This window comes from Galeopterus variegatus, unplaced genomic scaffold, assembly GCF_000696425.1.
Source record: "Galeopterus variegatus unplaced genomic scaffold, G_variegatus-3.0.2 Scaffold1151, whole genome shotgun sequence".
NCBI lineage: Eukaryota > Metazoa > Chordata > Mammalia > Dermoptera > Cynocephalidae > Galeopterus > Galeopterus variegatus.
In genome coordinates this window covers 187,515-208,628 of record NW_007727262.1, presented here as the reverse complement: position 1 = coordinate 208,628, position 21,114 = coordinate 187,515, and the positions used below count along the sequence as shown (strand labels likewise).

The 21,114-nt window shown below is 47.4% G+C and overlaps 1 protein-coding gene across 1 annotated transcript in view; it reads left to right on the top strand.

The window, feature by feature from the left end:
* The window catches only part of GABBR2 (gamma-aminobutyric acid (GABA) B receptor, 2), a 299,076-nt gene that overhangs the window by 218,757 nt on the left and 59,205 nt on the right, over positions 1-21,114 (top strand). Inside the window, exons 12-13 of the mRNA XM_008575182.1 lie at positions 1,235-1,342; positions 14,711-14,833. Of these exons, the coding sequence (XP_008573404.1) occupies positions 1,235-1,342; positions 14,711-14,833 (231 nt within the window). The remainder of the gene's footprint in view (positions 1-1,234; positions 1,343-14,710; positions 14,834-21,114) is intronic.

The window sequence follows — 21,114 nt, the reverse complement described above, 5'->3', positions numbered from 1 at the left end:
CTTCCCCTGATTTAGGGGTCAGCCTTGCTATTTACTCAGCGGGTTCCCATCTTCACAAATAAAATGGAAAGGGGAAATGTCCTGCCTCTGAAAAGCTGGAGAGCCAAGTTGTTAGAAAGGCAGGAGCAGAATGACTTTGTGAAGGGACTGGGCTGGGAGTGTTTCTGGAAACGTCCTAACATGCTGGTGGCAGCTCAGGGCTAGAAGGAGCTTGCCAAGCAAACTTGCTATGCCCAGTTCCTCCAGACACAGGGGGCCTGATCTGTCGGCTGAAGCCTGGCCATCTCTGTTTTTCTCCTGCAACGTCCACTTTTCTGCTGTGGTCAGCGGAGGCGGGTTGGGACTTCTCAAAGGGAACTTAGCTCCACAGAGCTGAGGGAGAGCAGGGGAAAGACCAGAGCCTAGAACCGCAGTTCACGAAGCATGAGGCTTTTTTGTGCCAGTGAGCGGGAGGCCTGAGAACTCAGTGGTGCACAGATAGGGCTGGGCCATGATGGGGGCCCAAGCTGGAGACCTGCGAGTCTTCTGGTTATTGGAGGGTGTCCAAGCCAGCCCCTACAGGTGGAGAGTAGGCACCCTGGAGCCCCCAAAGCTTCACAGGTGGTGGCCAGCCTGTCCCAGCCTGCAGGGATCCAGGTTTGTAGACTCCTATCAGAGCTGGCTGTTCCCGTCTGCTACCAGCCCAGGGCTGGGGATAAGGGCACACTTTGGTCTGATGAGACCAAAGTGAGAGCCAGACAGGGCCCTAGTCCTGAGGAGGGACCCCAGGCCCAAGTGTTGGCTCAGTGGCCAGGCTGGCCTGATGCTGAGAAACTGGACAACAAAGGTCACACTGTGCTGTCATAGCCAAGCGTCCTGACCATGGGGGGAGATGGCTGGGCAGCAGGAGGAAGAAAGGGAGGAAGGGAAGGCCAGAAGGCTGGCCCATCACTTTCTTAGTGACCCCCCAGCAGTCCTGAGGGCACTCCGCTCCTCTCTCTGCCTGGCTCACTCGGGGCTGTGGACCCATCAAAGGCAGGATGCGAATCTCCTGCTCCTCTGTGCCCAGTGCCCTGGGTGTGGCAAGCAGCTGATTGAACTGAATGCCTATAAAATTGGAATTTGACCAAAGGACTGCAGATGCTGGTGAAGCTCAACAGTACCCCACCATCTAGATCCCCTGGCTGGGGTGGTCTCATCCTGACAGGTCCGTCCACAGGAGGGATGTTAACCTCTGTTTTCTTGTGGCCTCTAGGTCAGGACCTGGATTCTCACCGTGGGCTACACAACTGCCTTTGGAGCAATGTTTGCGAAGACCTGGAGGGTCCATGCTATCTTCAAAAACGTGAAAATGAAGAAGAAGGTAATCGCTCTCCTTCCATTTCAGGGTGCTGGCAACATTCACTCAGCATTGATTTATTAAAGATATACAAAGCACCTACTGTGTGCCCAGCACTGAGCTATCTGCTCGGGTTTCAAGCGAAACACCATCCCCACCTTCTGCCGCCTTTGGCCTCCTGGGAAAATCAGATCATTAACAAAGCATTTACAACACACAGGAATAAGGGCTGGTTGGGGACATATGGAGGTGCTGGTGCTTGAGGCACTCAGGATGGACTCTATGTAGGAAGTGCCACCCGGAGCCCAAGGGTGAGTGGGAGTTAGCCAGACAAAGAGGACAGGGACACTGCAAACCCTGCAGAGGGCACAGTGTGCATGGAGGCCTGGGGATAGTATGGGTATGGTCAAGGGGCTGAGAGGGGCTCAGTATGGCTGGGACAGGGGATTCACAGGGACAGGGTGCCAGAAGAGACTGGAGGGGCAGGCAGGAGCCACATCAAGAAATCTGAACTTTTAAGAGGGGAGTGAAACAGGATGAGGACCTAATTTAATGATTCCATTTTCAAAGAGGCCCTTAGCGGACAGGAGCTCCGTCTTCGTGGGGGTGGAAAGCATTTGCCACCCATGTGGTTGGGTGTAGCTGTGATGTTGACTGAGCCCGATGCTTAGGACATAGTCACAGAGAAACTTTGTCCAGCACTGTCCTCTCTAACTCTTGCAGGGCTGCTGGTTCTTCTCTTGTTCCTGATACAATTTAGGGTCAGTCTCAGGAGTTTGAAGGTCCTCTGGTCAGTAACTAACTAATATATGAATTTCATCATAATATTCAAAATTTCCAGCTGCGTTCAGTGGCACAACTTCCCTCCCCCAGCTCAGGCCTGCATCAGGCTGGCCCCCTGCCTCGGAGAGGGGGCACAGGCTGACTACTTGTGTCTGTGGCCAGCCTGAGTTTTTTCCCCATCAGTCTACTCACCGAGATGTCTGGCCCCTCCAGAATTGGAGCTTGGAGTGATGGAAGGGGCAGAAAAGACCTTACTTGCCGGGAACTGCATTGGGCTTGCTGGGCCAGGCAGGGATTTAAGTGGGCCCTTGAGACTCTCATGGGGTGATTTCATGGGTCTCTCATCGCTGGGACTTTCTCTCCTGCAGTACACTTCAGGTGGCTGAAATATTCCCCTAATTGGCCACTGTGGCTTCTTCCTCCACCCCTGAGCACCATGCGGTTCCCCACTTTCAGAGTCACCTCCCATCCTCCCTTAGCATGTCTTAGAACGGACACACCAGCTCTCCCTGGCCCATGGTCCACGTCTAGTGCACAGGAAACATTCACGTGTCCTTTGCTCCCACGAACGCTGTACGGCTCCCCTCTTTTGTTCCATCCTCGCAGCACCTGCCCAGCCTGTCAGCTCCCTTTAGGTTTCTCAGTCAGGACTCAGGCATCGGCCCATCTATCAAGCCATCCAAATGGTCTCCTTGCAGCCTTTCCTTGGATTTGAGGTCACAGAGAAGCACTTCACCCCATCCCCCATCCCTCTCACCTGGGGGCGGAGTCTCATAGCACCATGATAATCTCTTTCCAAAACTCCTCTTTTTGCTCCACCCTCATCCCCATTCACACTCGTGTGTGTGCTTTTTAAGCGCCTCATAACCTGTTCACAGACCCCTCCTCAGCAGATCCCACACTGTGGGCTCATCCCTCTCTGGGGCTTGTTCCGATTCTTCATCTAGAACTTGTGTTTTGCCATCTGGTTACCTGGCCTGGGTTACAAGCCCTAGTGCCCCAGGCAGTGGGGACAGCAGGCAAAGCAGGAGACTGGTGTCTAGTCCCTGCTCAGCCACTGACCTACCCTGTGACCTTAGACAAATCTCTTTGTCTTTCTGGGCCTCTGTTTCCTCATCTATAAAATGGGGACATATTGCAATAGCACTGTTTCCTAAGCTGTGATTCTGTGATCTCCTGCCTGGGACCCAAGGGGCACCTCCCACTCCTCAGCCCTGCCACCCACCTCCTCACTACCAGGGCTGCTTCGGGAGCTGCAGCCCCTGCCCTCTCCAGATGAGGTGGGGATATATCCTTCATTCTCTGCCTCCTGCTGACACCTGGGCCTCCTCAGGCAAACTGTAGGTTGCATTTAGAGGGAGAAAAGAGCCTGGCTCTGCCACCCACTCCCTGTGCCACCCTTCAGGGGCCCCTCCCCTCCCTGGGCCACAGAAGCAGCATTTATGACAACTCCCTTCTGTGAGATGAAAGGCCTGGTCATCCCTGTCATTCTCAGCCCTGGATGCATGTTACAATCCCATGGGAGCTTTGAAAACCACAAAAAGTAACCTGGCCCAGGCCAGTTGAAACTAAATCTCTGGAGCCAGAGCTGAGCATCAGTAATTTTTAGACATTTCCAGATGATCCTAGTATACAGCCAGGGTTGAGGACCTCTGGGCTGGATCAGGGTTACTCATAGTGGGGTGCCCAGCAACACCCTCACCTGGGAGCTTGTTACAATGCAAATTCTTGGGCCCCACCCCAGTCCTAAGGAACCAGAATCCTGGGATGGAGCCCAAGGACCTGTGTTTTCACCAGTCTCCAGGCAGCCGAAGTTTGAGAGACACCAGCCTGGGTGACTTCTGGGGCCCTGCTGCTCTGCAGCTCTAGCCAAAGAGATGCTTTGCCATTTCCTCCAATTCCATCCTGGTTTGGAGGACTCGCATTGTGGATTTGTGAGTCATCCATAATGTCACCTGTAATAAAGAACTAGCCTTTCTGTTCTGTTATTCGTGTGAATTGCTGAGCAAGAACACTCAGTTGTCTGGCGACAATTCACCAGACATGTCAGGGGAAACGTCAGGAGTTCAATTGTCTGGAAGCTCCGTGTCGGGCAGTGATGGGGCGCGGTCTCCAGAGCAGGAGCTCAGCGTGCGTCCTACTGTACTGCCCGACCCGAGGGGGACTCGCTCCACACCGGAGGGTCTGGGCGGGCTCTGACGACGCACGCTTGTGGTGGGCCCACGTGTGGGGAGCAGAGAAGCCCCCCTTTTTTACTCTTGTTTCAAACATTTTTTTTACTTTGTTTTAGTTTTCTTACTTTTTTATACTTTTTAAAACTTTTCTCTTTACTTTTTACTTTTATATGTTTTTCACTTTTTTCACTTTTTCTTTTTTAACCTTTTTCTGTACTTTTTCATTTTTTAACTTTCCTTTTTCCTTTTTTTATTTTTCAACTTTTTTTTTTTTAACTTTTTTTAAAGAGTGATAATGTCAGGGACAGTGGAGTAAAACACAGGTCCCTTGAAAGGTATGAGGTTAGAGGACTAGAAGGTGAAGGAGGTAGACATCAGAGGACAGTAATTATGTCCTCGGGGACCCCGAGGAGGGTGACTGCGATGGTGAGGAGAGCACCAGGGGAGGGGAGGGGAGTGGGGGTGGGGGTGTGGATGACGTCAAGGACAGTGAAGGTGACGTCAGGGACAGAAAGCGGTATGAGAGAGAAAAGGTTCGTGCATGGATGAAAATGACTCGACCCTTGGGGGGTGCTGATGTGAGGGGACACCAATCGCACAAGGTCACCTCCATTCAGTTAATGGCACTGAACTGTCCACTTAAAAACAGTGAAAATAGGGCTGGCAGGTTAGCTCACTGGGTTAGAGCCTGATACTGATAACATCAAGGTCAAGGGTTTGGATCCCGGCAGCCACCAGCCGCCAAAAAAAAAGATTGATTCCAATAGTAAATTTTGTGTTATGTATATTTTGCTACAATTAAAAAAATGAAGCAAAGCAGCAACAATAAAAACCAACCTTGCTTCTATAAAAAACTGGAATCGTGGAGAAGAGCCCCATTTTGAAGTGCAAGTCCCCCAGCCTTTTCAAAGCCGTCTGGCCCCCGACTGAGTGCTCCACCGTGTGAGATGTAAGTTTCTCTTCTCCACTCGACCCCCCTCTCGTTTGGTTGATAAGTGATCCTTAGCTGCAGCACCACAAACCTGCTTCTAGAATAACTGGATAGCCTAGTTAGGGCCACCCCAGGAGTTTCTCGCACAGGAATGCTGTGTTCATCTGGCCTGCATCATTTTCACAGCAAAGTTGGTGACCAAGTCTTGCACTCCAAGGCTTTGGCACTTCATACCGTTCATTTGTATTGTGCCACCATCACCACCATCCACCTCCAAAGCCTTTTCATCCTCCCAAACTGAAACCCATACCCATTAAACACTAATCCCCAGCCCTGGCCACCACGGTCCATCTTTCGGNACTGGCTGAGCGAGGTGCGGGCACAACACTGAGGGTTGCGATCCCGTTGCCGGTCCCAGCCCGGTACAGGCACGACACTGAGGGTTGCAATCCATTGCCGGACACGAAAAAAGACAAAAAGGGAAAAAAAAAAAACAAAAAAAACTGGAATCGTGGAGAAGAGCCCCATTTTGAAGTGCAAGTGCCCCAGCCTTTGCAAAACCGTCTGGCCCCCGACTGAGTGCTCCACCATGTGAGGTGTAAGTTTCTCTTCTCCACTCGACCCCCCTCTCGTTTGGTTGATAAGTGATGCTTAGCTGCAGCACCACAAACCTGCTTCTAGAATAACTGGATAGCCTAGTTAGGGCCACCCCAGGAGTTTCTCGCACGGGAATGCTGTGTTCATCTGGCCTGCATCATTTTCACAGCAAAGTTGGTGACCAAGTCTTGCACTCCAAGGCTTTGGCACTTCATACCGTTCATTCGTATTGTGCCACCATCACCACCATCCACCTCCAAAGCCTTTTCATCCTCCCAAGCTGAAACCCATACCCATTAAACACTAATCCCCAGCCCTGGCCACCACGGTCCATCTTTCGGAATCTGACTCCTTGAGGATCCTCATATAAGTTGAATCATACAATATTTGTCCTTTGTGACTAACTTGTTTTACTGGGTTTCTTTTAAAGACATTTGGGCTCTTTTTAGTGAGCCCCTTAATTTTTTTTAATTGACACCTATATTGGACATACCTAAATTTGTAAATGCAATCATACGCCTTTTTTCAATATAGTCTTTTTATCCTTTTTTTCTTTCTTTGGCTCCCACCCCATTCTCCCTCCACCCACAAGGGCATGACCTCTCAAACACATATACAAAACTTCACCCCATATGGCCATGTTTTTAAAGACATTAAAGGAAAAGAAGCCTATTAAAGAAAGTATTGACATGTGGGAACTTAATGCTTCCATATTCGGTATCTTTATAGCATTTTACTGTTTTTTCTAAAGACCAATCGTAAAATCTTAAATTGAGAAGCCTTATTACAGTCTTTCTTCTGCCTCTCACTGGGACCAGACGGAAGTGTTGAGATGACAGCAGTAACTCAGCAATGAGACCGTCTGTTCTGGGGACAGATGTCTTCTGAGGACCAGGGAAGTTCACTACAGACATGACTAGGTGCTGTCACAGGCAATGACATGAGCAACACAAGCATCTGGGGACATGCCCTCAGACCTTCACCTGGGCTCAGCTTAAGGAAAATGCCAAGAGAGGGTTTTCAGCAGCTACCTCTAAGCATCAGCCGTCTGAGTGACGGCAGGAGGGCAGGGCCACTGCCAGGCAGGATCCCAGGGCCCCATCCACACTGTGTTCCCCCTGAATGGTGTTCCCTCAGGCAGCGAGTTGGCCCTAGTAGGAGGCCAGTCGGAATCAGTCAAAACATCTGGAGTTTTTGAAGAAATAAACAAGTGCCCTTTTCTCTAAACCAGGGATCAGCCAAATTTTTCCATAAAAAGCCAGATAGTAAATAATTGAGACTTTGGGGCCTACGCTGTCTCTGTCGCAGCTACTCAACTCTGCTTTTATAGAATGAAAGCAGCCATAGACAAATATGTAAATAAATGAGCATGGCTGTGTTCTCATAAAACTTTATTTACAAAAACAGGCAGTGGGCCAAATCTGTAGTTTGTTAATCTTTGCTCTAAACAACAATGGGAGGTGACATTAAGTAATAAAAGCTGACATCTGTGGAACAGGTGCTGTAAGCCAGGCTCTAGTAATCTAATGTGGCTTGTGTGGTTATTGTCCCCACTTTGTAGATGGGAACAGTGGCTCAGAAGGGTTAGGGAACTTATCAAGACCACGCAACTAGAAAGCTCATTTCAAACTCACATCTGATTCCAGAACCAGGTGCTTAACCATTACTGGGGCCTTCACTCCCATCTCTCACTCAGTGAGAGTGCAGCACTAGTAACCTCCTAGCCTCAGAAAGAGGACAGCCTACAAAGGCATCAGTCTGTGCTGACATAACCTAGAGAGTAGTTCAGGCATTTTTTAAGGAGAAACTGAAAAAGAGGGCAGGAAGTCAGAGATGCTGAGGTGAGAGAGATGGCCTTGCCTGGTGCACAGATTCCCTTGTGTTCAGATTTGTATGGTCAGGTCAGTGCTGTTTTTTCTTTCTTTCCCTCAGTTTTCATTAGTTAAAGCTATTTTAAATCACTTCTCCTTGACATTATATTTTGTATATGCATGGGTGTATTTGTTTAATCACTCACTATTAAACAAATATTTAGTCTTTCCCACTAAAATGCATGCTGCATGAGGGAACAGTGTTTTTGCCACTGTTGCATCCCCTGTGCCTAGAACAGAACCTGGCTCAGGGTAGGCACTTAATAAATATTTCTGCAGTTAATGAACAAAATGTGATTCATAACTACTGAGCTAAACTAAATCCTAATTACTAAATCCATTCAGCCACAAACACTGGTCAAGTGCCAGGCTTTGGGAATGATGCCAAAAGGGAATTAGAAGTGTCCTCTCCTCACAATCTCAGGATCTTCCCACCATGGATCCATCTGTGTGATGATTAGTCTTGTGTCTAGTAGAGCAGAGGTGCAATATTACACTCTGTCCCTAGATGTCACTGTCCTACACATAAACAGAATCACTAACTGTCAAAACCCAAGTAATCGTAGCCAAACAGCTGCCATTTGTGGAGAATTTCTCTGTGCCCCTATACTAATTACTTTGTACACCTCATCTCATTTTATTCTTATACCAACTCTGCAGCTTAAGATCACTGGCCCCACTTTAAACATAAGGAAACTGAGGCCTAGCGAAGTTAAGCAGTTTGCCTAAGATCACATTTGAAAAATAAAATAAAATAAAAGAGGGCAGGAAGTCAGAGATGCTGAGGTGAGAGAGATGGCCTTGCCTGGTGCACAGATTCCCTTGTGCTCAGATTTGTATGGTCAGGTCAGTGCTGTTTTTTTCTTTCTTTCCCTCAGTTTTCATTAGTTAAAGCTATTTTAAATCACTTCTCCTCGACATTATATTTTGTATATGCATGGGTGTATTTGTTTAATTACTTGCTATTAAACAAATATTTAGTCTTTCCCACTAAAATGCATGCTGCATGAGGGAACAGTGTTTTTGCCACTGTTGCATCCCCTGTGCCTAGAACAGAACCTGACTCAGGGTAGGCACTGAATAAATATTTCTGCAGTTAATGAACAAAATGTGATTCATAACTACTGAGCTAAACTAAATCCTAATTACTAAATCCATTCAGCCACAAACACTAGTCAAGTGCCAGGCTTTGGGAATGATGCCAAAAGGGAATTAGACGTGTCCTCTCCTCACAATCTCAGGATCTTCCCACTATGGATCCATCTGTGTGATGATTAGTCTTGTGTCTAGTAGAGCAGAGGTGCAATATTACACTCTGTCCCTAGATGTCACTGTCCTACACATAAACAGAATCACTAACTGTCAAAACCCAAGTAATCGTAGCCAAACAGCTGCCATTTGTGGAGAATTTCTCTGTGCCCCTATACTAATTACTTTGTACACCTCATCTCATTTTATTCTTATACCAACTCTGCAGCTTAAGATCACTGGCCCCACTTTAAACATAAGGAAACTGAGGCCTAGCAAAGTTAAGCAGTTTGCCTAAGATCACATTTGACAAGAACCAAGATTAGAATGAGGTCTTCTAATTCCAGAACTTTCCTTTATACCATACTTGTGTGGTCCATATTGATCTTTTCTTTATACCATACTTAGAGAATAACGCGTGAGCCTCCCTGCCCTCCTCCTCCCTCTGCCCCTGGCCATTTTACAAATGAGAAATGCAAAATGAGAGAGAGGAAGTGATCTTTCCATGGTCACATGGGTAGCAAGGAATGGAGCCAGGATTCTAACCCAGGTCCATGTAATTCCAGATCCTTCCAAATTCTGCTGCTCCATACTCCCTCAAACTTCATACTTGAGCCTTAAAATTGGAAGGACCTTACTTTATCACATTTATGAGAGAGAAATTCTGGTACTTGTCTTTTAAGGTCATCTGTACTCCATGCAGGGCATGCCTGGATTCACAGAGGAGAAGCTGCTTGAGCTCGATCATGAAATCAGGGTAGGAATGTGGCAGCAGAAAGGTGGGGGAGGACCTTCTAAGGGTCAGGCACAGCATGGGCAAACGCCTGGGGCTCAAACAGCCCTGTGTTCAGCCTCATGCAGAGAGGCCCCTTCCAGCCTGTCCTCCCACTCCTAAGCTCCTCAGGCATTTCTTCTTTTTGCCCCAGTTTCTCAAGGCTAGCAGGAAGTTGCCTAGTTCCCCAGAGGGAGAGGGTTAAGCCAGGTTTCTGCAAAGCATCAGCAGTTCACTGGATCCTTACTGACAATCTCAAAGAAGGGGCTTTGCCAGTGCCCTGCCCCCAGATAAAGAAGTTTTGCTGGATTTGATCTCTTTGGCAACAACTCAGCAGCTCTTTCCTCTTCTTTTCATGTTCGACCACAGACAGGCCTCTTGAGTTTCTTTTTCTCCTTTAAAAATGGCTTTAATCATTCAAAGCCAGACCTGGTGATATTTCTGAAGCTTCTGCCTCAGTTTTATTTATTTTTCCATGCGTCTTTTCCAGAATTACTTCATCACATTAGCTTTTGTTTGTGGTGCTGTGGGGAGGTGAGGACATATAAACATGCAGTGAGTGAAATACGGGTCAGCTTTGGTGCTGATAGCATTTGTCCCCATGCCAATTCCTATCAAACAGATATAAAATGGAGAGGGAATCTCCCAGCAATATAAAAATATCTCAGGCTGCAAAGAGGGATGGGAGTTGTATTTCTCTTTTTATATTCCTTTATCTCAATTCAATCCACCAAACTTTTATGTACCCACTGCATGCCAGGCCCTGCTAAATGCTGAGGGTACACAGGTAAGTAAAATGGGCTTCCCTCCTTTCCGGGGTTGCCTTAGGGTTGCCTGGTTTACTGAAGAAGGTGGACGTGTGTACGACTTAATATAGCGTCTAGTCTGTGCTGTAAATGTTTGAGGGTGTGAACTCTGGAGAAAGGAGGAATGTGGTTCAAATCTGGGCTTCATCTCTTATTAGCTTTATTACCTGAGCAAGTGACTTAGCCCCCCCTACAAGCCTCAGTTTCTTCATCGGTAAAATGGAAATAATGATAGTATCTGCCTTTAGGAGACAATGCACGTAAAGTCATCAGCCCAGCGGTAGGCACAGAGTAAGTGCTCATTGAGTGTTAGTTGTTCTTCTCCATGTTGTTNGGGTTTTCAGCAGCTACCTCTAAGCATCAGCCGTCTGAGTGACGGCAGGAGGGCAGGGCCACTGCCAGGCAGGATCCCAGGGCCCCATCCACACTGTGTTCCCCCTGAATGGTGTTCCCTCAGGCAGCGAGTTGGCCCTAGTAGGAGGCCAGTCGGAATCAGTCAAAACATCTGGAGTTTTTGAAGAAATAAACAAGTGCCCTTTTCTCTAAACCAGGGATCAGCCAAATTTTTCCATAAAAAGCCAGATAGTAAATAATTGAGACTTTGGGGCCTACGCTGTCTCTGTCGCAGCTACTCAACTCTGCTTTTATAGAATGAAAGCAGCCATAGACAAATATGTAAATAAATGAGCATGGCTGTGTGCTCATAAAACTTTATTTACAAAAACAGGCAGTGGGCCAAATCTGTAGTTTGTTAATCTTTGCTCTAAACAGCAATGGGAGGTGACATTAAGTAATAATAGCTGACATCTGTGGAACAGGTGCTGTAAGCCAGGCTCTAGTAATCTAATGTGGCTTGTGTGGTTATTGTCCCCACTTCAGTGGCTCAGAAGGGTTAGGGAACTTATCAAGACCACGCAACTAGAAAGCTCATTTCAAACTCACATCTGATTCCAGAACCAGGTGCTTAACCATTACTGGGGCCTTCACTCCCATCTCTCACTCAGTGAGAGTGCAGCACTAGTAACCTCCTAGCCTCAGAAAGAGGACAGCCTACAAAGGCATCAGTCTGTGCTGACATAACCTAGAGAGTAGTTCAGGCATTTTTTAAGGAGAAACTGAAAAAGAGGGCAGGAAGGGGCCGACCCGGTGGTGCACTGCTACAGTGCGCCGCTTGGGAGCGTGGTGGCGCTCCCGCCGAGGGTTCAGATCCCACATACAGACCGGTTCCCGCTCACTGGCTGAGCGAAGTGCGGGCGCAGCACCGAGGGTTGCGATCCGTTGCCAGACACGAAAAAAGACAAAAAGGAAAAAAAAATAATAAAATAAAAAAAATAAAATAAAATAAAATAAAAGAGGGCAGGAAGTCAGAGATGCTGAGGTGAGAGAGATGGCCTTGCCTGGTGCACAGATTCCCTTGTGCTCAGATTTGTATGGTCAGGTCAGTGCTGTTTTTTTCTTTCTTTCCCTCAGTTTTCATTAGTTAAAGCTATTTTAAATCACTTCTCCTCGACATTATATTTTGTATATGCATGGGTGTATTTGTTTAATTACTTGCTATTAAACAAATATTTAGTCTTTCCCACTAAAATGCATGCTGCATGAGGGAACAGTGTTTTTGCCACTGTTGCATCCCCTGTGCCTAGAACAGAACCTGACTCAGGGTAGGCACTGAATAAATATTTCTGCAGTTAATGAACAAAATGTGATTCATAACTACTGAGCTAAACTAAATCCTAATTACTAAATCCATTCAGCCACAAACACTAGTCAAGTGCCAGGCTTTGGGAATGATGCCAAAAGGGAATTAGACGTGTCCTCTCCTCACAATCTCAGGATCTTCCCACTATGGATCCATCTGTGTGATGATTAGTCTTGTGTCTAGTAGAGCAGAGGTGCAATATTACACTCTGTCCCTAGATGTCACTGTCCTACACATAAACAGAATCACTAACTGTCAAAACCCAAGTAATCGTAGCCAAACAGCTGCCATTTGTGGAGAATTTCTCTGTGCCCCTATACTAATTACTTTGTACACCTCATCTCATTTTATTCTTATACCAACTCTGCAGCTTAAGATCACTGGCCCCACTTTAAACATAAGGAAACTGAGGCCTAGCAAAGTTAAGCAGTTTGCCTAAGATCACATTTGACAAGAACCAAGATTAGAATGAGGTCTTCTAATTCCAGAACTTTCCTTTATACCATACTTGTGTGGTCCATATTGATCTTTTCTTTATACCATACTTAGAGAATAACGCGTGAGCCTCCCTGCCCTCCTCCTCCCTCTGCCCCTGGCCATTTTACAAATGAGAAATGCAAAATGAGAGAGAGGAAGTGATCTTTCCATGGTCACATGGGTAGCAAGGAATGGAGCCAGGATTCTAACCCAGGTCCATGTAATTCCAGATCCTTCCAAATTCTGCTGCTCCATACTCCCTCAAACTTCATACTTGAGCCTTAAAATTGGAAGGACCTTACTTTATCACATTTATGAGAGAGAAATTCTGGTACTTGTCTTTTAAGGTCATCTGTACTCCATGCAGGGCATGCCTGGATTCACAGAGGAGAAGCTGCTTGAGCTCGATCATGAAATCAGGGTAGGAATGTGGCAGCAGAAAGGTGGGGGAGGACCTTCTAAGGGTCAGGCACAGCATGGGCAAACGCCTGGGGCTCAAACAGCCCTGTGTTCAGCCTCATGCAGAGAGGCCCCTTCCAGCCTGTCCTCCCACTCCTAAGCTCCTCAGGCATTTCTTCCTTTTGCCCCAGTTTCTCAAGGCTAGCAGGAAGTTGCCTAGTTCCCCAGAGGGAGAGGGTTAAGCCAGGTTTCTGCAAAGCATCAGCAGTTCACTGGATCCTTACTGACAATCTCAAAGAAGGGGCTTTGCCAGTGCCCTGCCCCCAGATAAAGAAGTTTTGCTGGATTTGATCTCTTTGGCAACAACTCAGCAGCTCTTTCCTCTTCTTTTCATGTTCGACCACAGACAGGCCTCTTGAGTTTCTTTTTCTCCTTTAAAAATGGCTTTAATCATTCAAAGCCAGACCTGGTGATATTTCTGAAGCTTCTGCCTCAGTTTTATTTATTTTTCCATGCGTCTTTTCCAGAATTACTTCATCACATTAGCTTTTGTTTGTGGTGCTGTGGGGAGGTGAGGACATATAAACATGCAGTGAGTGAAATACGGGTCAGCTTTGGTGCTGATAGCATTTGTCCCCATGCCAATTCCTATCAAACAGATATAAAATGGAGAGGGAATCTCCCAGCAATATAAAAATATCTCAGGCTGCAAAGAGGGATGGGAGTTGTATTTCTCTTTTTATATTCCTTTATCTCAATTCAATCCACCAAACTTTTATGTACCCACTGCATGCCAGGCCCTGCTAAATGCTGAGGGTACACAGGTAAGTAAAATGGGCTTCCCTCCTTTCCAGGGTTGCCTGGTTTACTGAAGAAGGTGGACGTGTGTACGACTTAATATAGCGTCTAGTCTGTGCTGTAAATGTTTGAGGGTGTGAACTCTGGAGAAAGGAGGAATGTGGTTCAAATCTGGGCTTCATCTCTTATTAGCTTTATTACCTGAGCAAGTGACTTAGCCCCCCCTACAAGCCTCAGTTTCTTCATCGGTAAAATGGAAATAATGATAGTATCTGCCTTTAGGAGACAATGCACGTAAAGTCATCAGCCCAGCGGTAGGCACAGAGTAAGTGCTCATTGAGTGTTAGTTGTTCTTCTCCATGTTGTTACTACTGATTACTCCTGATAATTATGTGGACTGATTACTTCCATCGTGGTATGGGAGTAGTTAGTTCTGTTGGGGGAGTTAGAGTGGACTTTGTGGAGGAGGTGACAATTGATCGGGGACTTTAAGGATTATTAAATTTTGCCAGACAGAAATAAGAGCATGTTTCAGACAAAAGAACCAGCACCTACAAAGACCTGGAGGGTGCAAATCACAGCTCGGCCACAGACTAAGAGTGGTCAAACTTCAACAAAGTGCACATGGGTGTTTGGGGAGTGGCCAGCCAAACTTGTGAAAGGTCTTAGATGCCAAGCAAAGGAGCTTGGCTGGATCCATCCTGTGGGTGTGGAGAGTCTCAGGAGACTCTCAAGCTGGGGGTGCATGGTGTGATCACTCCCCGACCTGACGCTCCAGCTGCTGCCTGGAAAGCTCCCTCTCACATCCACGCGCCTCTGCTCCTTCCCTCTCTGCAGATCATCAAGGACCAGAAACTACTTGTGATCGTTGGGGGCATGCTGCTGATTGACCTGTGCATCCTGATTTGCTGGCAGGCTGTGGACCCGCTGCGAAGGACAGTGGAGAGGTACAGCATGGAGGTAAGCCCCCCATGCCCTCAGGACACTCAGGGGTCCAGTTCCCCATCAGGAGCACCTCATTAATTCCATTTCCTTCCGTTGGAGATACATAATATTTCAGGAAGGCCAAATATAAGGTAGCCTGAAAGAATTTAATATTAATATTAATATATGCAGAATTAAGGGGAAATGTTGGGCTGTTTAAGAGTGCATTCACACACATTATAGAAGGCCCCATTTATAGGGTCCATCATTGACCATTTTTATTCCTCCTTTAAAGTAAGCCCCCTAAGGAGTGCTACGAACATACAACAAACATTCTGATAGCTCCTTCTAGTTACCATGTGACCTTCAAAGTGAAGAGCAACGTACATACAGTCGGTCCTCCATACCGGGGGGTTCTGCATCCATGCATTCAACCAACTGTGGATTGAAAATATTTGGAAAAAAATTTGTATCTGTACTGAACACATACAGACTTTTTTTCTTGTGGTTATTCCCAAAACAATACAGCATAACTACTATTTTCATAGCGTTTACACTGAATTAGGTATTATGAGTAATCTAGAGATGATTTACAGAGTACGGGAGGATTGGGTATGTGGTGTGCAAACACTACAGCATTTCGTATCAGAGACTCGAGCGTCCTTGGATTTGGGTATCTGCAGGAGGTCCTGGAACAACCCCCCATGGATACAGAGGGATGACTGTATTTCTTTTCACACATTTGATATCAGATATTTGTTGTTAGAATAAAGAAACTTACATAAAAGTTCTGTTAAATATATTTTTAATGGCTTTGCATTCGCCTCGCTCTGAACACGTGTTGGTCTTCCTGGGATGGTGTCAACGAGGGAAGTTTGAGTCCCTTTGGAAGCTGCAGGTTTGTTGACTTTCTCCTAGAACAGTTAAACATGCCTTTGTCGGGTGGAACCAGGCTGGACTGGGCGTACCATTCGGTGTAATTTCCATAGGGTATAGCAAGCTCTACTGAGAAAATGAGTATCTCCGTTTCTCTCACTGCATTATTAGGGAAATCTTTTTGTGGAAGTTAGTGTGAATTCTTAAACTAAACTGAAAATGATGACTTTATGCATTGGGGACAGAGGTTTTTAATCCTTCTAGACAAGAAGATTTTCCAGCAAATAAGATACCCAGCCTCATTTATCTTGAGACAGAGGGTTTACTTGGCCCAGTAGGAAGTTATGCTATCCGAGCAGAATGCCATTTAGGAGAGAGGCTTGGGACTGTGCCTCTCATCTCACGGCCTTCTGCTACATCCTGGGAGGAAGCGGACTCCAGACAGGCACAGCCAGAACTAGCAGAGGATGGACCCAGCGCTGGCTGTGCCTGTGGGCCAACAAGGCAGGAACTGAGTTCACTCGGGCAGACAGGCTGCTTCCAGAGGAGAGGTGACATCTGGTCACCACTGACCGTACACAGCTGGCAACATAGCACCTGCCTTCCCCACTCCATCCTGGGGGAATTCCCGACCCACCACGAGAATTTAGAAATCCAGACAGGATGTCAACACTAGAAAGAGCTGTCATTGTCTAACTGGGCTCCTGAGCTAGGGAGAGCCTGGGGTGATGACAGTAACAAGTGATAATGATAATAATGATGACGACGATCGNAGGGAGAGCCTGGGGTGATGACAGTAACAAGTGATAATGATAATAATGATGACGACGATCGTTGGTGTTCTGTGTTAACTTGTTTAAACCTCACAACACCTCTATGAGAGAGGCGCTATTGATAACCCATTTTACTGGTGAGGAAATAGAAACCCAGAGAGCTGTATGACTTACCCGAGGTTACCTAGCAGGGAGTGGCAACACCGCTACCCACGCTGTCACCCACCATCCTACCCTGCCCTTCAGCACCTGACAGCTAACTCTCTGCAGTTTTACAGGCTTTCCTTAGACCTTCGTTCATTGACCACAGATCTGTGAAGTGGGTAGGGCAAGGAAATGTTTTCACGTTCTGCAGATGAGGGCTAAATTTACGGTCATGGGCAGACCGAGGGCCCAGGATATCAGGGAAGGGGAGCAAGGTGAATTGGGCAGAGCTTATGAGAAGGTCTGGAGTTGGGACAGGTGGGCAGAGACCAGACCCAGGTGTCTGGATGCTGAGCCCAGGGGCGGACTGGGGGGCTGAATGGCTGCCTCCTCCACCCTAGGCTAACGTGGGAGCCGAGGGTGCAAAGGGGTCCTCAAGGCTCCGGCTGTGGCAGGCAGAGGCCAGCAGGGCTGGAGTCAGCCTAAGTCAGCAGACTATGGAAATGGGGAGCTGTTTAAAGAGACCCTGGACCATTTAGATGAGTTAAACCTTGTGTAGTCCAATGTGTGTAACTGATGGTTTGCTATCATGGATTTTTCCTTTCTTCCTTCTACTCTGTAGTAAGTACTGCTGCTGTTGATGGCTCTGTGCCTAGAACCCTAGCATGTTCCAGACCTTCCAGGGCAATGGTTCTCAAACTGAGGAGCCCTGGGGTACCACAAAAGCACCTTTCTGTGTACGTGAGGGAACTGAGTCTGAGAAGGGGGAAGGTCCTTCCCGGGGCCACTCGGCTTGGCTAAGGCAAGGCCCTGATATGCTGTCTCTGTGCTTCCCGCAAGCATCTGCTGAGGTTTCTCTCTGAACCTTTCCTAGCGGCTCCTCTTTTTCTCCTCTTATTTTAGGGTTGCCCTGTCACTCTGTTGCCATGGTAGCAGAACCTTTGGATTTGTCGACCCACAGCCCTCTCAGTTCACTGTCGTTTTTCCACCAAACAGTGCCAAGCTGCCAGCTGGTTTTTCTCAGACCCTCCTCTGTCAGACACTGCACGGTGGTTAAACAATGTGCCCAGGGGACAAAATGTCCTAAAGTCTCCTTCAAGGGGCTGGTTTTCCAGGACCCCCAGCCAGAGAGAAAGCCCAGGGCTGGGGGAGAGGTGACGGAAGATCTTTGTGATCTGCCCCTCCTCCCCCTTACCTGCCTTGGGCACCTTTTTTGCTCCGAACTCTCTGAACGCCTTCAGATTCCAGACATAGGCCTTGCTCTGTGTTACACTTCCAAGCCTCTGCCCATGCCGTGCCCCCTTTTGAAACCTCCTCTGCCGAGTAAATGACATGAGCTTCAGCACCAGTGTTATGGCGACCTGTCCCTGAGTTCGCTGGCTCCGACAGAGTGGAGCACCTGCCCTCCCCAGCATCCCGAACAGTCCTCCACGAGGACTCTTGGCACACTGTCCCTCTCTGCAGAGCACAGCCCTGCCCCCACCCTGCCAGACCACCAGCTTCTCCAGAGCAGGGTCACATCAGAGCTACCTCTACAGTGCCCAGCCCAACACCCCATGGCATCTTTCAGGGGGTCACAGAGGCAATCATGCAGTCACGGCCCTTAACCTCATGGGGCCTACAGGCTAGTGGGAGAGCAAACTAAGCACACAGGTGAATAAGCACTATTACTTCAGCTTGTATAGGTTCTGACAGCAGTTAGGATGAAGGGCTCGAGAATAACAGGAAGGACCTGTGGAAGAGATTCTCCCCTTGAGAGTGCATGCACGCGGCCGGGGAATGAAAATCTCCCGGAGTCATACTGGGGGCATCCCAGCTCCACATCCTTATTCATTTTTATGTAATAAATATTTATATAGTGCTTGTCACATGCTAGGTACTGTTCTAAGTGGTTTACACGTATGAGCTCATTTAGTTTAATCTTTATAACAATCCATGACGTAGGAGCTATTATTTCTCCCATTTTATAGATGAGGCAACTGAGAACACAGAGAGGTTCAGGGACTTGCTTAAGGTCACACAGCCAGTGAGTGGCAGAGCCTGCTTTTAATCACGCTGCCATCCCGCTGTACATACGGGTGGAAGGGGTCCCCAGACAAGGGGACGGAGGTCCTGAGTTCTGTTTTCACCACTTCTTCTCCTTTCAGGGGCTGCACACAGCCCCCCTCAGAGCAGGCTGATAATTTGTTTGGCTGTGGGTCTAGAGGCTGACCCCACGGCCTCCACACCACTGCCAAGCCTCCCTCACCCCCAGCCTCCCCATGTGCCCCAGACTGATTCCAGCCTTGCTCTCATTTACTTGACAACATTTAGCAAATATGTACTGAGAACCGGCTCTGCAGCAGGCCCCATGCTGGACTCCAGATGCTACCAGACCACTGTACATACGGGTGGAAGGGGTCCCCAGACAAGGGGACAGAGGTCCTGAGTTCTGTTTTCACCACTTCTTCTCCTTTCAGGGGCTGCACACAGCCCCCCTCAGAGCAGGCTGATAATTTGTTTGTGGGTCTAGAGGCTGACCCCACGGCCTCCACACCACTGCCAAGCCTCCCTCACCCCCAGNTGTGGGTCTAGAGGCTGACCCCACGGCCTCCACACCACTGCCAAGCCTCCCTCACCCCCAGCCTCCCCATGTGCCCCAGACTGATTCCAGCCTTGCTCTCATTTACTTGACAACATTTAGCAAATATGTACTGAGAACCGGCTCTGCAGCAGGCCCCATGCTGGACTCCAGAGAGGCAGCGGTGACACAATGTGGCCTTGCCATCAAGGGCCCCTCAGAGCAGGAGGGAGACAGATAAGGCAGTGGCTATCTCCCACTTCACGTGGCAGTGTGCTGGGGAGAGGTCAGGGTGCTGTGGAGCCCAAGGAGGGGCACCAGTCTGGCCTCAGAGGGCCAGGAAAGGCTTCTCAGCTAAAAGCCAAAGCACCATGAGCAGGTGGAGGAGGTAGGAAGGGCTCTCAGGCAGAGGCAGCTGCATTAGGAGAGCAGGCAGCCTGTTCTATTAACCAAGTGCTAGAAAGACACAGGGCAATGGAATGCTATGCATGGGAGGAGGCTGGTACCTTGGAACAACCACTTGGAAAACAACCTGACATGAGTAAAGCTAAGGATGCACACACCCCATAGCCCAGCAGTTCCACTAGGGCACATCCCTAAAGAAAGTCTCATGTGCGCCCAGGAGACCCGAGCATGGGTGTTCACAGCAGCACTGTTCATAATAACCCAAAACTGGGAGCATCCCAATGTCCCCAGCAGCAGAATGGATATGTGCATTGTGGCATTTTCAAAGGAACACTATATAGCTGTGGGAATGAATGATCTGCAGCTAGACACATCAGCTCGGATGTATCTCGACAACAGCAAATCAACAGCAAAAACAGCAAATCACAGATGAATACCCAAAATATTTTTTCACATACATATTTCAAGTTCAAAACCTGGAGAAACTAAACAAAGTGCTATTTAAGGATATATACATAGGTAGTAAAATCATAAACAAGAAAAATTAGGTACTTGTTAATAGAAAATTCTAGATTGTGTTTACCTCTTGGTGGGCAGAGTAGGAGAATATCATCGGGAAAGGCACACAGAGGGCCTGCAAGGTTCTGGCAGTGTTATTCTCCAGATTGCACAGATCTGTTATGTCTATCCTTTGGAAAGTATGATGTATATTATTTTCAGAATTTATTTACACTTAATTAATAGACTTTATTTCTTAGAGTAGCTATAGGTCTACAGAAAAACTTAACAAAGATACAAAGATTTCTCATATGCTCCCCACCCCCACAGTTTCCCCAGTTATTAACATCTTGTATTCTGTGGTGCATTTGTTCAAATGACGAATCAATATTGATACATTATTCTTCACCCAAGTCCATAGTTTACAGTAGGGCTCACTCTTTGTGTTGTACAGTTCTATGGGCTTTGCCAGTATCATACAGAACAGTTTCACTGTGCTAAATATCCCCCATGCCTTATGAACCCCTGGAAACCACTGATCCATACCTTTTCCTTTTCTAGAATGTCCTCTGGTTGGAATCATACAGTATGTAGCCTTTCTAGATTGGCTTCTTTGACTTAGTAATATGTATTTAAGGTTCTTCTATATCTTTTCATGTCTTGATAGCTCATTTCTCTTTATCCCCGAATAATACAAGAGGTCTCCAAAAAGTTTGTGAAAAGATTCGTATCTTTTAATTCTATTTTTCCACAAACTTTTTGAAGGATCCTCGTATTCCATTGTCTGGGTGTCCACCGTTTGTTTATCCACTCACCCGTTGAAGGGCATCTTTGTTGCTTCCAGGTTTCAGCAATTATGGATAAAATTGCTATAAACATTTGTGTGTAGGTTTTCGTGTGGACATAGGTTTTCAATTCATTTGGGTAATACCTAAGAGTGCAAGTGCTGGTTGGATCGATGTTTAGTTTTGTCCGAAACCACCAAACTGTCTTCCCCAGCGGCTGTACCATTTTGTCTTCCTGCCAGCAATGAATGGGAGTTCCTGTTACTCCACATCCTC